The sequence below is a fragment of the Procambarus clarkii genome, chromosome 73 (genome assembly GCF_040958095.1).
Source record: "Procambarus clarkii isolate CNS0578487 chromosome 73, FALCON_Pclarkii_2.0, whole genome shotgun sequence".
In the NCBI taxonomy this organism is placed as follows: domain Eukaryota; kingdom Metazoa; phylum Arthropoda; class Malacostraca; order Decapoda; family Cambaridae; genus Procambarus; species Procambarus clarkii.
In genome coordinates this window covers 25617419-25636282 of record NC_091222.1, presented here as the reverse complement: position 1 = coordinate 25636282, position 18864 = coordinate 25617419, and the positions used below count along the sequence as shown (strand labels likewise).

The 18864-nt window shown below is 40.7% G+C and overlaps 1 protein-coding gene across 1 annotated transcript in view; it reads left to right on the top strand.

Moving 5' to 3' along the window:
- LOC123774175 (putative N-acetylated-alpha-linked acidic dipeptidase) overlaps window positions 1-8674 on the top strand; it is a 43315-nt gene extending 34641 nt beyond the window's left edge. Inside the window, exons 13-17 of the mRNA XM_069312715.1 lie at window positions 2406-2546; window positions 2682-2787; window positions 4707-4788; window positions 6279-6371; window positions 7491-8674. Coding sequence (XP_069168816.1) covers window positions 2406-2546; window positions 2682-2787; window positions 4707-4788; window positions 6279-6371; window positions 7491-7689 — 621 coding nt within the window. The 3' untranslated portion in view covers window positions 7690-8674. The remainder of the gene's footprint in view (window positions 1-2405; window positions 2547-2681; window positions 2788-4706; window positions 4789-6278; window positions 6372-7490) is intronic.
- The last annotated feature ends 10190 nt before the right edge of the window (window positions 8675-18864 follow it).

Sequence of the window (18864 nt, the reverse complement as noted above, 5' to 3'; positions counted from 1 at the left end):
AGACATACAGAATGAGAGAGACAGATGGACAGACCGAGAAAATAAGACACAAAGAATCAGGCACAGAAACCAGAGAGAGAGAGACAGAGAGGCAGGAGATAGACAGAGGAAGATAGACAGAGTCAGGTGATGAAGGCAGACTCCATACACAGTTTCTCAAACAAAGGATTTTGACAAATTATTTACTTGCAAATGTGCTGCATCAATTTAAGCAAAAACCAAAAAAGAAATTCTCTCCTTCGAGGCAACGGTCTCCGTGGTGTAGTGGTAAGACACTCGCCTGGCGTTCCGCGAGTGCTTTGTCATGGGTTCATATCCTGGCCGGGGAGGATTTACTGGGCGCAATTCCTTAACTGTAGCCTCTGTTTAACGCAACAGTAAAATGTGTACTTGGATGAAAAAACGATTCTTCGCGGCGGGGATCGTATTCCAGGGACCATAGGATTAAGGACTTGCCCGAAACGCTACACGTACTAGTGGCTGTACAAGAATGTAACAACTCTTGTATATATCTCAAAAAAAAAAAAAAAAAAAAAAAAACGGCCCCATAATTGCAATAAGAGGCGGTACCTGAATATAATTAAAATAAATACAACTATCAGACACAACCTGCAGATCTGAAAATAATGGAAGTGAAGACTTTTCTGTCCACTCTTCATCAGTATTAAGTCTTTACAGTACTTGATAATGGTTCGGGATGGATCGAAAATTTGTCAATTCCGTAATTTTCAAATTAAACAATACAATACAATACAATTTTATTTAGGTAAGGTACATACATACAATAAATATTTACAAGGATTGTTTGACTTATAGGTATAGCTAGTACATACAATGCCTAAAGCCACTATTACGCAGAGCGTTTCGGGCATGATAAACTTAAATGACAAGCTTAATACTAATTGAGCATAATGAGTAGAATGAAAACAAGAAATGAAAACATAGATGAAAAAGCAGCACAAATACAATTATGTCGACAAACAGCGCTCTTTAAAGAAAAAAACAGACATTGGTTGACAATAGAAGGGTAAGGTAGGTTACAGGGAATTTATTAGGTATAGCTTCGCTTTTAACTTAAACTGGTTGAGAGAGGTACAGTCTTTAACATGGTTGGGAAGGTTATTCCACATTCTGGGCCCCTTGATTTGTAGAGCATTTCTAGTTTGATTAAGTCGTACTCTAGGAATATCAAAACTGTATTTATTTCTGGTGTGATGCTCATGGGTTCTGATACAACCTTCTATGAAGCTTTTGAGATCAGGATTGGCATTATAGTTTAGCGTTTTATATATGTATAATACACATGAGAGAATGTGCAGTGACTTAATGTCTAACATATTCAGAGATTTAAGTAGGGGTACCGAGTGGTGTCTGGGGCCAGCATTGGATATTGTCCTAATAGCAGCTTTGTGTTGAGTAATTAGAGGACGTAAGTGATTTTGGGTAGTAGAGCCCCAAGCACAAATACCATAGTTGAGATATGGATAGATAAGGGAGTAATAGAGAGTCACCAGGGCAGGGCGTGGTACATAATATCTGATCTTAGAAAGAATGCCCACAGTTTTTGAAACTTTTTTTGATATGTTTAGAATGTGTCCCTGGAAATTAAGCTTGTGGTCAATGAGAATGCCAAGGAATTTGCCATCTAATTTGTTACAAATTTGGGTATTGTTTATTTTGAGATTTATTTGATTAGAGGATTTATTGCCAAACAGAATATAAAAGGTTTTGTCAATGTTAAGGGTGAGTTTGATGGCAGTTAGCCACAGATGGACTTTATTTAGCTCAGTATTTACTGTGGCATTTAGAGCAAGGGGATCAGGACTGGAGTAAATGAAGGTTGTGTCGTCAGCAAATAGAACTGGTTTGAGGTGTTGGGAGGCATTTGGAAGGTCATTAATGTAGATGAGAAAGAGGAGAGGGCCAAGTATGCTGCCCTGGGGAACACCAATGTTGATGGGTAGGGTGGGAGAAATTGTATTATTCACAGAAACATATTGTATTATTCACATCAATTTTGGATTGATGATTAATTTTTAGCCACGGTATTGTGCTTTTTTGTCTGCATAATAAAAATATTGTTTTGCATTTGAATGGTTTTGCCCAACGGACGTCATGACTAACGGTTTTGGCGGGAAAAGGCCGCCTACGTCCTGGGAAGCTCTTAAACCGTTTTATTCTAATGTGTATTTAGGTTTTACTCAATATTTACCACCATTAAAATATTGCAGAGCAAGAAGGGTAGCTGAATTTTATGAAGTGTAGTGAAGTTCTAAAATTGGAAACTTTTAATGTATAACAATAATCTAGAAAAGTTAAATACGTGTTAGTAGTTTTGCAACAATGTAAGAAGACCAATGTTGTGTACTCTCACAAATCCAATATACTTATAAATATTCCTACAGAGAACCATTGGAGAACCCATGTACCACACACTGTATGAAACCTTCGCTGTGGTGGATGAAATATATGACAAAGGCTTCCACTTCCACTCTGCCGTGGCAGCCATGTGGGGAGACCTCGCTGTGGTACTCTCAGAGTCTAAGGTACACCTTATAACCTTTTATAAGATTTGTTTTACAGTCTTATTATAATAAGGACTGAATTTGAACTTATAGTATATGATAAACTTTTCATTACTCAAGTTTATACGAACGTTCTATTTGTTTTTTAAACCTCAGGTACTCCCGTTTTCTTTGGTCACATATGCGGCTTTTATCCAGAGAGCTCAGGACCATATCGCTCAGCGCTATGGGGAACTTATCCAGTCGCAAAATATTACGCTAAGTATGGAAATTGGAGTTATTTGTAAGTGTGTTCATTTATGTTTCTCATCTTACAGTCTCCGTGGTGTAGTGGTAAGACACTCGCCTGGCGTTCCGCGAGCGCTATGTCATGGGTTCGTATCCTGGCCGGGGAGGATTTACTGGGCGCAATTCCTTAACTGTAGCCTCTGTTTAACGCAACAGTAAAATGTGTACTTGGTTGTAACAACGATTCTTCGCGGCGGGGATCGTATTCCAGGGACCATAGGATTAAGGACTTGCCCGAAACGCTACGCGTACTAGTGGCTCTACAAGAATGTAACAACTCTTGTATATATCTTAAAAAAAAAAAAAAAAAAAAAAAAAAAAAATCTTAAGAACATATCCACCCAATCTTATTCAGATATGCAAAAAAAAAAACATGTGAAAAATAGAGAATGCTTAACGCGTTTTCGGCTAATTCGCCTTCATCAGAACAAAGTAGAATGAACTTTGAATGAATGAATGAAAGCAAAGTAGTTTCATTCTACTTTGCTCTGATGAAAGCGAATTAGCTTAAAACGCGTTAAACATTCTCTATTTTTCACATGTGGTTTTTCTGCATACTTGGATCAGTGTTTTTGTGATAATTGTTGCTTATTCAGATATATGTCTAACCTACGCTTGAAACAATCAAAGGATCCTACTTCTATCATCTTAAGCATCACTTTTCAATAACATGCAAGGGGGCAAGTGGAAAAACCTTTCCTGTTTGTTTCATTATACAGTGGCACCTCGATTAACGAGTTTAATCCGTTCCGGCACCGAGCTCGTCATGTGGAAAACTCGTCTTGCGAAACAACAACAAAACTGTCGTAAAAGGTGTCTGAGAACCAGCGGAAACGCTCGTTAATCAGGGAAAAGCTCGCTAGTAGAGACAAATGTTCTGCGAGTGGCTCGCTCGTTACTCGAAATGCTCGTAGATAGAGCCGCTCGTTAATCGAGGTGCCACTGTACTCTATACTCTTTCTTGCTGATGTTCTTTGTTCGGTAAGGTGTGTGTGGTCTTAACAGGGTCAGGTGTAGGTGATTTTGACGGGGTCAGGTGTGTGTGGTGGTCTATATGGGGTCAGGTGTGGGGGTGGTCTTGAAGTGGGGGGGTGTAGGTGTGGGGGGTGGACTTGATGGGGGGGGGTGTCAGGTGGTAGGAGATGTAAAGTTTACCTTCAGTAATCAGTATAAAGGTGAAATAATGACCATGATAATATTACTTTATTTTATTCCTTGTAACTAATCCGAATAGAGAACATTGTAAGACAGTTAGTTAGTGCAGGTGTAGCTAGATTAAGAGAGTATGATATTATGCCTTCCTCTATAATTTGTTATGCCTCCCTCTGCCTCGAAGAACGAGGTGAACTCAGTTTGATCTTGTATCATCTTACACTTTTTCGATATGTTCTTTGACTAGCTTGACTCCCTAGAGGGGGCGGGTGGCGTGATCATAAACTAGTAGTAGGCATCCATCAGTCTCAGGAGACTATGGAGTTGCGTTCCGGTTGTCGGTTTGGAGTGGCCTCACCAGGGCACAAAAGCCAGGGTAGGTTGATTCGGGGGAGAAGTTGTTACCCAGGCAGCAGGTCCCCCCTCTCCACGGCGCTGAAAGTCTCATAAACTACCGTCTCAATAATTATACAATGAGTCGGCACAAGGGCTGGTACTGGAATGCTACAAACAAACAAACACACAATTGTGGTGTTTCACAATATGATGCACTTTTATGATACAATGTACACATAGGAAATTTACATGAACCCCTGAATGGACGTAGCATTATCAATGACTGTTTAGGAGAAGCCAGTGCCCGGATAATGAGGGTAATTATGTGACAATATATTGAGTGATGTGGTTCTTTATTAACAAGGGAGTTCCATATATGGCTTTAATAATGATTTTTAATTTCAGAGTACTTTACTGATGCTGGACAGATGTTCAATACGAGTGTTTTTACCTTCAATAAAGCGCTGGAGTCTTTAGACCTGAAAAGGTTAGTGATACTTGATATAGGCATATTTCAAATATATGTAATACCTGTGTGTTTGTATATTCGACAGGCAAATATGATCGTCTGACGTTCTTTGGTGTGTTGACCAATCCACACACTAGACACTAGAAGGTGAAGGGATGACGACGTTTCGGTCCGTCCTGGACCATTTTCAAGTCGATTGTCCAAAACGGACCGAAACGTCGTCGTCCCTTCATTTTCTAGTGTGTGGATTGGTCAACATACTTCAGCCACGTTATTGTGACTCATCGCCCTCATTGGTGTGATTACAGCTTGAGGGTGATCCTGGACGGCAATGGTTTGAATCCTGTTCGGGTCATTAGAGTTCGTAATGATTAATGGCTCGCATATTTAATCTAGAACAAATGTTCTCTATATTTCTTATATTCTTCTACACCTGAGAAGCAAATTGAAAAATAACCTTGTGTAAGGGGGGGGGGGGTAGGGTATACCAGTAATAAGGATAGGTTTACAGTTTTAGGGGTAATACTTACCTCGTATAGGGACTTGCTGTTTCATTATTCACTCCAGTTTACCTTCCCCGCTGTCGAATTTCCCCGGCTATGTGACAAGATTTATTTTTATGGTATCCAAATTGTTGGTGATTTGTCGGCTGAGTGGACAGCGTTCGGGATTCATAGTCCTGAGGTTCCGGCTTCGATCCCCGGTAGAGGCGGAAACAACTGGACTAGAGTTTCTTCCACCCTGATGTCCCCCCTGTTTACCTAGCAATAAATAGGTACCCGAGAGTTAGACAGCTGCCACGGGCTGCTTCCTAGGGGTGTGTAACAAAATGGAGACCGGGCCGCGGGGATGCTAATCCCGAAATCATCTCAAGATAACCTCAAGATACATATTCCGATAGTTTAAGGGCACAACCTATAGGGGCTATACCTCTGTAAAGCTAATATATATATATATATGACAATGTCAGACCACGGAGGAAAAATGAAACAGGAAATTTCCTTAAGTACTTTCGTATATTAAATACATCTTCAGAAGGTCAAAATAGGAAATACATCTTCAGAAGATTATTTGACCTTCTGAAGATGTATTTAATATACGAAAGTACTTAAGGAAATTTCCTGTTTCATTTTTCCTCCGTGGTCTGACATTGTCACATTCTTAATCACGTGTTTATTTTCGTGATATACACACATATATATATATATATATATATATATATATATATATATATATATATATATATATATATATATATATATATATATATATATATATATATATATATATATATATATACCAAGTTATTTCACATGGCAAGTGAACTATTAAATGAAAATAGTTTCTGATTATATTTCGTATTGTAAATAACTTGCACTTCATACCTTGACAGTTGTAAATTTGTGATTTATATTTGCATTTAACATTTTGTAATCATTTTTTCAAAGATCAGAAATGGTTGAAAAATAATTTATGATTGTATTTTTACTCAAATTTCAACATTTCAGTCCTCTGGCTGTTCGTCGTGTCAATGATCAATTGATGATGGTGGAAAGAGCATTCATTGATCCCCGGGGCCTTCCGGGACAGCCAGAATTGAAGTAAGTATCTTTTTTGGTAAGCGTCAAATGTCGCTAATACTTCCTTTTTTGTTCCTATCATTATCTGTAACTCTTCTTAGTAATAGTAACACTAAATCATGAACCATCTTGAGAAACAGTAGCTTTAGTAAACTACACTCATACTGAACTATATGTTTATCAGGTCTCTAACCCTGTCCATGGAGGACAGAAGAAAATATATATGCAGGTTAGCATTGTAAATGTTTGGTCACGCATCATTGATTTCATCAAATCAACTTATTTTGTGAGGCCACGTGAGCAACACAAATGCGAACAAGCTTGAATGGTCCCCAGGCATATATGCAACTGAAAACTCCACACCCCAGAAGTGACTCGAATCCCAGACAGCCAGGGGGCACTTAGTAACTGGTGTAACTGGTACCTTAACCACCTGACCAACGGTGACCGTACAAAAGACCATAAGGTGATTTGATGAAATAACTATGCCCAAGCTCACTGCCAAGTATTATCGGGACAGTGGGGAAAATAGCCTTGGCTATCATTGTCTTTTGTATGGTCACGGTTGGTCAAGTGATTAAGGTACCAATTACGCCAGTTGTATAGTGTCCCTGGCTGTCTGGGTTCGAGTCACTTCTGGGGTGTGGAGTTTTCAGTTGCATATATGCTTGGGGAACATTCAAGCTTGTTCGCATATATATATATATATATATATATATATATATATATATATATATATATATATATATATATATATATATATATATATATATATATTTTCCACCCTAAAGACTACATTTATTATATGATCCCACTAAACAATACAAATGATGAGTACTTGCAAGAAACTTGTTGAATATCTCATCCCTTGAGTTGAATTCTGCTTAGGTTATTTCGACTAGATTACTATTAGTAATCTAATAAGATTAGATTCTAAATTAGATTCTAAAATTAGATATACAAGATTAATAAGATAAGATTATAAATTAGATTCTTAAACTATATATATATATATATAAGATTAATAAGATTAGTTTAAGTTAAATTCTAAAATTATATGAGATTAGATTCTAAATTACAGTAATTCTAAAATGATTAGATTCTACCAGTACTTAACACAGATTTCTCTATCCTATACAGCCATGTAGTAACCGCCCCCAGCAAGAACGATGCATATTCCGGCACAGCATTTGCTGGATTAGTTGATACACTCGCTGATATTGAAGAGGCAGCAGAGGAGGACCGGCCACACCTGTGGAGAACCTTTGCTGAACACCTGGCAGCTGTCACCCACCTGATAGAAACAGCTGCTAAAGTTCTCTCGGATGATCTCTGGTAGAAGAGATTCCCAAAATGGAAGCTTTTGTTTACATTTTGCAGCTGTCCTCCCACCTGCTTGATACAGCTGTCACCCACCTGCTTGATACAGCTGTCAACCACCTGCTTGATACAGCTGTCACCCACCTGCTTGATACAGCTGTCACCCACCTGCTTGATACAGCTGTCACCCACCTGCTTGATACAGCTGTCACCCACCTGCTTGATACAGCTGTCACCCACCTGCTTGATACAGCTGTCAACCACCTGCTGGATACAGCTGTCACCCACCTGCTTGATACAGCTGTCCAGCCACCTGCTTGATACAGCTGTCAACCACCTGTTTGATACAGCTGTCACCCACCTGTTTGATACAGCTGTCCACCACCTGCTTGATACAGCTGTCCACCCACAATCTTGATACAGCTGTCACCCACAATCTTGATACAGCTGTCACCCACCTGCTTGATACAGCTGTCACCCACAATCTTGATACAGATGCTAAAGTTCTCTCTGATAATCTCTGGTAGAAGAGATTCCCAAATGAAAGCTTTTATGATGTTTCTTAATCTGAAGAAAGTGAAGCTTTTATGATTTTTAATCTGAAGAAAGTAAAGATTTTATGATGTTTAATCTGAAGAAAGTGAAGATTTTATGATGTTTAATCTGAAGAAAGTGAAGATTTTATGATTTTTAATCTGAAGAAAGTGAAGATTTTATGATTTTTAATCTGAAGAAAGTGAAGCTTTTATGATGTTTAATCTGAAGAAATAATGATTAGAGTACATTGATAAATATTACCAAGAATAAGCTACTTATAAACTGAAGTCTGAACGTTAAAGATATTACAATGAAGGGGAAAAAGATGAGCCCCAGTGAAACAGGAATCGTTCATTATAATTCTCATTTTGTGCATTCTTAGGCTACTTGATGATAAGAGTTCCAGATGTGACTTTTTAATGTTAAATGCAATTCATTAAAAAGTGAGAAGGGTCAGAAATGTACAATGCAGTTTATTTTACAATACAGCGAGCACGTTCGTCGTAAAATATGTAAATGTGACACTTTTATGTAAATATACAGCCCTAGGTCTGGGACCTCCAGGATACAGTAGTCCCTTCTGCCAAGGTCTGGGACCTCCAGGATACAGTAGTCCCTCCTGTACAAGGCCTGGGACCTCCAGGTCACAGTAATCCCTCCTGTACAAGGCCTGGGACCTCCAGGTCACAGTAATCCCTCCTGTACAAGGCCTGGGACCTCCAGGTCACAGTAATCCCTCCTGTACAAGGCCTGGGACCTCCAGGTCACAGTAATCCCTCCTGTACAAGGCCTGGGACCTCCAGGTCACAGTAATCCCTCCTGTACAAGGCCTGGGACCTCCAGGTCACAGTAATCCCTCCTGTACAAGGCCTGGGACCTCCAGGTCACAGTAATCCCTCCTGTACAAGGCCTGGGACCTCCAGGTCACAGTAATCCCTCCTGTACAAGGTCTGGGACCACCAGGTCACTGTAATCCCTACTGTACAAGGTCTGGGACCTCCAGGTCACAGTAATCCCTCCTGTCAAGGCCTGGGACCTCCAGGTCACAGTAATCCCTCATGCCAAAGCCTGGGTCGCTTAGGACACAGTAGTTCACAAGCCAGGGGCCACCCGGACACAGTAGTTAATGTCAAAACACTGCTGGAAATAAAGATCAAGCTCAATAAAATTACCAGTACAAAGGAGGGGACCATTGATAAGCCGCCGGCTTCCTGTTTTCATCGAGGCCACTAGAGAGATATTGGGCCCTTTCAGGTAAACTCTGGTAAAATCTTGCAAAGAGTCCCAATAGTGTTGTGTGTGCGCTCTGAACAGCCACTTACGGACTGACTGTAGCAACATAGAACTGGGATGGCCCACTCTATTGTACACAACACCTGCCAAGTCAGGGAATATGTACTCTAAAATTTACGAAACGGCCAACCTCGGACTCAACTTTACAATCTTAACACTCCATCTTTCCAACAACCACCAACATGTTCTACTCAGATGCTGTCAGAAACCATCGCAATTCACAACCTAAATAACAATTCATATTTTCCACCCTCAACCTCTCACCAACTAGCGTATGACACATAGATAAGGTGGACTAAGAATGGTCTCTTCAGATTGAAAGAAAGCAGGACAAGAGGACACAGGTGGAGACGCAAATGAGCCGAAGAAATGTAAGAATGTACTTGTTAACTAGGTTAGTTAACAAGTGGAATGCTCTACCAAAGGATTGTGTGAAAGCCATCTCCATCTATAACTTTATGGCCCAATTCAACAAAGAATTTCAGTCAGGTTAAAACGCAACAGGTTCAAGGCTAGTAGGCGGGCCACAAAGAGCTAGGGCTAGATTCACGAAGAAGTTACACAAGCACTTACGAACCTGTACATCTCAATCTTTGGCGGCTTTGTTTACAATTATTAAACAGTTAATGAGCTCCGAAGCACCAGGAGGCTGTTTATAACAATAACAACAGTTGGTTGGCAAGTTTTCATGCTTGTAAACTGTTTAATAAATGTAACCAAAGCCATCAAAGATTGATGGAAAGATGTACACGTTCGTAAGTGCTTGCGTAACTGCTTCGTGAATCAGGCCCCTAGACCTCACTACTCCGTCGACATTAATGGGTAAGTGCACATCAGCACATCATGTTGTGGAAGTCACAGCCTGTATCCAGGCAGCGAAACACATGGCAGAAGGTAACATAAATATCTTACTCCTAAACATCTGTAGTGACTTCAGCAGCACCTACAACATGGCAGTTTAGGGAAAACTGTCGAGGAGAGGCAACCGACAAGTTGTAGAAGAACAAGCAGGCAAACAGGAGACCAGACGCGCCTGTCCTCTTAAAAAGAACGTCGCTTTTGGCCGTTTGTCCGTATGGCCGAATTTGGACGTAATTTGAAAATGAAAAAAATGAAATTAAATTTGGGATTTTTTTTTTCAGCAACAGTAAGTTAAGGGTCCTCTGATAGGTTAGGTGGGCAGGAAATTCTCATAAAGTTTCAAAACGTTATGAAAAACGTTAATTTAAAGTGTCCTCTTATAACCTCTGCGCGTACGCCGGACGACTCAAACAGAAAACGGAACATAACGTCACTTTTGTGAGTCGATTTCATTTCAAATTACGTCCAAATTTGGCCATAGTGCCGCGCATACCAGCGAAAAGTGACGTTCTTTTTGAGAGGACGGGTTGCTCTCGCACCCTCCTTGGGTTTGTACAGCTTTAGAATATGACAAAAGCTTTTATATTCTGTAGAATATCCACCAGACTCATGTCTGGTGGATATATTAGGTCACTAAACCTCATTTCTTAAAAATCCACTTACGACCAATCACACCCTATCTTGTGTATATTTCGTGGTCCTCCACAAAATGGGGTCAAACAATGTGCTGTTCTTAGTCCAATTCTGTTTGCTATCTATCGTGATACATTGTTAAAAAGTTAGAGCTGGTTGTTATATAGGTAGTATTAAGGCCAATGAACAAATCCACAAAGGGCCGTGACGAGGATTCGAATCCTGCGTCCGGGAGCATCCCAGACACTGCCTTAATCAACTGAGCTACGACAGGGTAAAAAGAGTTGAAACCGAAATTCTACTGAACTTACTGGATCCCGTGGATTTGTGGATTTGTTCATTTGGTGCATCACGTTAGTGTGATCTCTGTGTGTAATGTTATTAAGGCCAATGTGTTCTGTTTTGCTTGCTGATCTAGTTCGACTGCACCGACCAAAGAAGCGATGGAAAAATTTGATAGGAATATGTGAAAGATATAGTGCAGAATACAACCTAACCTTCAATCCTAAATAAAACATGCTGCTGGTTGCTTTTAACTCATAGGACTCATTTTATCGAGTCCCACTCTTTAAATTACTAGGCAGAGAGATTCCTGTAAAATATTTTGAAAAGCATCTGGGGCATATTATTTCTACATTGTTCACTTGTCAATTTTTCTGATGTAGTGAGAGTAGAAGAGTAAAAAATAGAGTAGAGTAGTGAGAAGAGAAGAGTAGAGTAGTGAGAAGAGAAGAGTAGAGTAGTGAGAAGAGTAGAGTAGTAAAAAAAATTCTGATGTAGTTCCAATGTCATCGTTAGCGAATTTTGTCATCTTGATTCCTGGTAGAAATACCAGATTTGACACTAGGCTCTACATATATGTTAGTTGCTTAATATAGAAACTGTTCTTGTGGTCGATCTCGAACCCATTGATGTGACGATGTGTATTGAATTTTATAACTAGCTCATCAAGATTGTAACTTGCTTAGCTAAATGAATTGTGGGGTTCAGTCCCTGAGCCCATTATGTGCCTCTGTAACCCTGTCCACTACCGCCCACAAGATGGGTATGGGGTGCATAATAAATGAACTTAACTAAACTAACTGGTCGAAAGTACAGTTATTCAAGTCCCCGTGACGAAGTGGTAACACACTCGCCTGGTGTTTCACAAGCGATTTAGCCTGGGTTCGTATCCGGGCTGGGGAGGATTGACTGGGCGCCATTCCTTAACTGTAGCCACTGTTCACCCAGCAGTAAATGGGTACCTGGTTGTTAAACGATTTGGCGGGTCGTATTCCGGTGAAAATTAGGATTAAGGACCTGCCCGAAACGCTACGGGTGCTGGTGGTTGTACAAGAATGTATAAAAACTTTTGTTTATAAAAAGTCAGTCCTGGTTTGTGCCTCGGAGAGGCTACGGGATCCAGTAAGTTCAGTAGAACTTCGGTTTCAACCCTTTTACCCTGTCGTAGCTCAGTCGATTAAGGCAGTGTCTGGGATGCTCCCGGACGCAGGTTCGAATCCTCGTCACGGCCCGTGTGGATTTGTTCATTTGATGCATCACGCAATTGTGATCTCTGTGTAGTGTAAAAAGTCACTGTTTAAGCCTTTATGGATGTGAACGACGAGACCTACAAAATGTTGACCTTGATAAGCTTAATTGTGAATGGAGGAGATATTCCAGCTCTATCTTGTGTATAATTGTGGTTGAGTAATGTAATTACCATTTTGCCTAATCTGAGGAATTCAGGACTAACCTGTCAACCAGGCATGACAGGGTGGATCTCATTGAAACTTAAAATACTGTACAAATTGAAAGATGCTGATCCGGACAATTTTTTCCAAAGATCAGATGTAACAAATATGGAGCAACGGGTTCAAGCTCAACAAGCCACAATGTTGGACTCCCATCCCACAATTTGGGATGGGACGGGGGAAAGGAATGGTGCCCAACCACTTGTGGACGGTCGGGGATTGAACGGTGATCTGCATGAAGCGAGACCGTCGCTCTACCGTCCTAGCCCAAGTGGTTGGGTTTCCTGATTATAAATGTACTACCATTTATGAATAAAAAGTTTTGAGTAACTCATTCCGCCAGCGAGTCCATCCTCTACAGTCCCCCCTGCACCACCAGCCAGCGCCCACCACAGAGAACACACAGGACTCACAACTCACCCCATACTATACAAGACTTTGCATGCTGCCCTACGCCTCATTTTACGGGTTCACCATAGCCCGTGCTACATGGACACTTCGTTCTGAGTAGCTAAATCTGAAACAACAACAGCAGCCCGACGTCACCCACTGCAAACGCCAGTTACTTACACACAGAAATCACAATAGCGTATATGCATCTAATGAACAAATCCACAAGGGCCGTGATGAGGGTTCGAACCTACGTCTGAGGCTTCCCAGACGCTGCCTTAAGGACTCCTTTGTGTGTACGTCAGATACCATACTACTTGTGTAAAGGAGGAAATGTATAAGTTTATCTCTCAATGTTTGGTAATATGTTTATTGTTTGTGATGTGTGTTTATGTATGTATTAACACGATTGTACTGAACGGGGTGAGAATAGCTTGAGCTACCTCATCCCTTTGTGTGTATTTTTAATCAATAAACTTATTTCAATTTCAATTAGGGTTGTCCGGTGCGCTAGGTCGCTGTTTCACGATTACTTCAGCTGCGTTTTTAAGATGACCGTTCGCCTAGTAATTACTGTTCCTGTGAATTATTCCTCATTTCATGTATTTTTACAAAGATTCTCAATGATTTGTTATTTGTTAAGTTATGCTAAGTGTCTCAGTAAGTTACCTCATCCTTATAGTCTACACTGTTGTCAAGATTCAATTATTGTTCATGCCCGAAAACGCTTTACAAGAATGTCAAAGAATTCAAGTCTCTGTACTCTTATAAACCCAATGTACCTTCTTGGATATAAATAAACAAATAAATGTTACTTATTTTGGTGGTGCCATTCTTTTCCTTTTATTTTTGTCAATTTTCTGCTGTTTGGGACATTTTCTGAGAATTTCACCGTTCTTAAGACGACGCCATCACCCTACGCTGAAGAGGCCATATTTGCTCCTCCTTCAAGACGCGGCTCTTTCACACTAAGCATCTCCGGTTTCAAGATGATGTTTGCTGTACTTTATTTATTATTATGTCCTTAGTGCTTCTTTGCTTCTGTTTCTCCAGTACTCTAAAGTGTTCCTTTGTGAGCGAGGGAAGTGGTTGCCGGATCTATGGATTAAGCCGTTCATGAACGCCTCCAGGTGAATCCGGATTTGAAGTGTTGTTATTTACATGCACGCTGAAGGGTCTGTCAGTAGCGTCACAGTGTTCCCCCAGTGTTTCCTCCCACTAACCTCTTGGAGTGGACGATAGAGCGACGGTCTACGCTTCACGCAGGTCAGTGTTCAATCCCCGACTGTGCACAAGTGATTGGGCAACCATTCCTTCCCTCCGTCCCTATCCCAAATCCTTATCCTGGTAGCCTAGTGGTTCAGTGAACATGTAAGTCTTTTGACCTGAATGTGTATGATTTAGTAACATCTACTGCTTCATGATCTTTGTCTGAATTTACCTGAAGGTCACTGACACTAGTGGCCTCGACGAGGACAGGAAGCCAGTGGCTTGTCAAAGATTTCCCCCTTACCCATTTGTCCTAAGGATTGTTTTATCAAGTTGCATGTTTGATGATTTTTTCATCTACTTTGGAAAATATTTTAGCTTTAAGTGCCTGTCTACCTGTAAGTGCCTTGCCTATATTGAAGTAAACATATAAGTGAGCTTGCCCAAAATAAGGATGATTTAGAAATTTCCACTGATCAGTGACATAAATTCATGATATATCACGGGCTATTCATGCCCGTGCCACTTCTTGGGGTGGCTTAATCTTTAGCAATCAATCATGATAAATACCTGAGCCACATAGGAGTTATTAGTGCATGAAACCTAGATTAAGGATATGAAACTAATCTTAAGTATATCCAGTTATTTCTGATGAAGATTAAGCCACCCAAGAGGTGGCATGGGCATGAATAATATGCCATTTCAGGTATGGCTTAGTAAGTAAAGCCTATGGCATTTGTCAGCTCTGAGGGTTGAAGTGAAACATTTTCGTAGCCTTTTGTTTAATGGCTACCGTAGCCTTTTGTTTAATGGCTACCGTAGCCTTTTGTTTAATGGCTACCGTAGCCTGGTGTTTAATGGCTACCGTAGCCTTTTGTTTAATGGCTACCGTAGCCTGGTGTTTAATGGCTACCGTAGCCTTTTGTTTAATGGCTACCGTAGCCTGGTGTTTAATGGCTATCGTAGCCTCGTGACGTCTGATTACTTTTGTGGAGATCAGTTGCACCTGCTGGGAATTTAGTCTTTACTAAAAATCACAACTTTACTAAAAGATTTTTACCTACTCAAATAAAATATTTAGGTTGTAACTGTATTCTTGCTTGCATAGTTCTTGTGGTGGCGTAAGCAACATCAATTAGGATCACATGTTACCCCAAGAAGAAAATGACTAAATGCTTTATGGAGGTGCTTAAATTGTGAATCGGAACAGCTGCGGACTTTTCGGGAGGCGACGCGGTAGACCCAATTGGGATTGATCAGATTGGGATCCCAAGGGGTGAGAGGGAGTGCCCTTTGGGATCACAGGGGTGAGAGGGGGTGCCCTTTGGGATCACAGGGGTGAGAGGGGGTGCCCTTTGGGATCACAGGGGTGAGAGGGAGTGCCCTTTGGGATCACAGGGGTGAGAGGGGGTGCCCTTTGGGATCACAGGGGTGAGAGGGGGTGCCCTTTGGGATCACAGGGGTGAGAGGGGGTGCCCTTTGGGATCACAGGGGTGAGAGGGGGTGCCCTTTGGGATCACAGGGGTGAGAGGGGGTGCTCTTTGGGATCACAGGGGTGAGAGGGGGTGCCCTTTGGGATCACAGGGGTGAGAGAGGGGTGCTGGAAGTGTTGCTCTAGGTCGGAGAAGGATCCACGTCTAAGGAGCAACGCTTAGGCTTGAAGGGACATGAATAGGACAGGAGCTATTTTCCTGTGAGGGATCTCGTGGAACTGAAAAAAAACAATTCACAAAGAGTAATCATACTAACGTAACTCTATCAATGAGAAAATCCGTGGGGAGCTGTGCCGAGGGTTCGAACCCTATGCGGATTGTGTGAAAATCCTGTTCCAGCTTCAACACCATTTCTTCCTTCCCACCGTCCCATCCCAAATCCTTATCCTGATCCCTTTCCAGTGCTATATAGTCGTAATGGTTTAGCGCTTCCCCGCCAAACACACACCGAAACTACGACGTTGGTACAACGTTCGAACAAGTTTTAACACCTCCTAACCAGTTACAAGAACCAATATAGCACGTTGTAACAACGTTCTAATACGTCATAAACACGTTAAGCCAAGACGTAACAACTTTATTACAAGTTGTAACAAGCGGAAAATAGACACAGTTTCGGTCTGTGTTTCCAGGGTTTCCTCTGATATTTCCTTTCCCTTCAGCAGGAGTCTCAGGAAATCCTTGAGGGTTTAGTAAAACTCCAGGTTACAATCCTTTTTGCCATGTCGTGGTCTAGTCGGTAGAAGCGTGTGCGGAGGACCATCCACCGAACAGGTTCGAACCTTCATCACGGTTCCAACGGATTTTCTCACTGAAAAAATCATTTACCCTCAATTATCAAGAGTGATTTAACGGTAAAACAGTGAAGAGTAACGGGAGAAGGGAAAGAAAAGGGAAAAGAAATAGCCAAGAATACTTCCCTGGAAACACAAATCGTAACTGTCTCCATTTTCCGCTTGTTACAACTTGTAATAAAACTTGTTACATCTTGGCTTAACGTGTTTATGACGTATTAGAACGTTGTTACAACTTGCTATATTGGTTGTTATAACTGGTTAGGTGTTGTTAAAACTTGTTCGAACGTTGTACCAACGTCGTAGTTTCGGTGTGTGTTTGGCGGGTTGTAAATATGATATAACAAACTAATATATGGAACAATATCCATAATTCATTTCAGATGATACTGTACTTAATTTGAAAATTCAAAAACATTTATTAAGTTCCAGCAAAAAATTTTCCAAGTTGAGATATAACCAAGTTATCTAATCTAGAAATAATCAAGTTTTGCTTTCTCAAGTTGTTGTTGTTTCAGATTTAGCAACTCAGAACGAAATACCCATGTAGCACGGGCTATGGCGAGCCCGTAATGCATTCTCAAACATATACCTTACTTTATAGTGACTGAAATTGGCCGCTGATGGGAACAGTTTTCCTCCTCTAGGTTACTGACTGTGATTGGCTGCGCCTGGGACAGCATGCCTCCGGCAGGGCTAACAACAGCATCTTTCTGAACCCTTGTGAATCCACCCCATTGACTTGAGCAAATCTTGAGATGTTGGCAGTACATCTGGACCTCGCCAGCCTGCAAGTTACATGAATCATTGACCCTGAAGCCTAAGACAGCTTCTTCAGAAGTGCTACATAGCCTTTCAGGCTTGGTGCCTTCTTTGATAATGACTTACTCTCCTTCAGAAGGCTACAGACACAAGGTGAGTCTCTGTTAATTGAGACAAGAAAGAAATGCCTCTCAAAGGGATACAGCAGTTTAGGCTATTTCTACTCCCTAGTTAATTCTGTTTACTTTACACTATACTGTTTTCACCGTACAATATACTCGCGTGGAGGTTCTGCCATTATGTGGTAGGTACAAATCTTACACGAATTCAACCAACTTCAAATAACTAATTTTGATGAAAGGGAAAAAATTTGAAAAAAACAGAAAGGCACATAGATCGCGTTAGGCTTGGATATATCCATGTGCATGAGAAATAGGCTTATTTCCCATGCATATTAGCGAGTTCAGTCTCCTAGTTTGTTACTAGCACCGACAACAACGTTACTTATATGCAATCTAAAACTCCTTTACTTTATGCAGACGAGGAGTCACAATAACGTGGCTGAAGTATGTTGACCAACCCACACATTAGAAAGTGAAGGGACGACGACGTTTCAAAATCGACTTGAGAATGGTCCAGGACGGACCGAAACGTCGTCGTCCCTTCACCTTCTAGTGTGTGGTCTGGTCAACTCATTTACTTAATTTCAAGAGGTTTGGTAATTCTGGTTAAAAGAAATGTCGACTAATAATTTGTTGTATCATCAGTTGGAAACCAAAGGTTTGTTTAGAGGTTAGTACAAATGTGGTCAAAGATAGAGGTAATAGTTTCAGTAATTCTGGTGGGATTAGATATCATGGGTAATAACATGCAAGATTTCATAGTGTTTGCGGAAGACATTTTGCATAATAGAGGCTTCATTAGTACGCCTAACTCCCGTCTCTACAATTTTAGATTAGTCTTATATTCTTTGTACACACATTTTTTTGAATAAAAATTATTAGTATTATTATTATACTGTTGAGGGAGCTAGGAACAAATAGGTTGACATAGATCATTATTGAAATCTTTCCTAAAGTTGGTTTTTGATAGGCTTGTAAGTTTCGAAGATTAGAGAGCATTTTAATTACATCACTGTTCGGAATTCTGCTCCCAAAGTTCAATCACTTAATTTTGACTTAGAAAAATATATTCTCTCCTCTAGCTTTTGAGCACAACTTATTTATTCCTTGTGGGAATAAATTGCTGTACCACCACCTCTCCGGCTCTACAGCTGTGAATAGCAGAATAATTTAGAATATAATTTAGGCTGGTTGTGTCATTCAGTCAGGTCTCTGTAACAACAACAAAGGTGAATTGGTTGTTAGGTGTTTGTAGTATTGTTATCATCATATCATATTGCAATCATTCTGAGCTACCTATCTTGAGATCTTGAGATGATTTCGGGGCTTTTTAGTGTACCCGCGGCCCGGTCCACGACCAGGCCTCC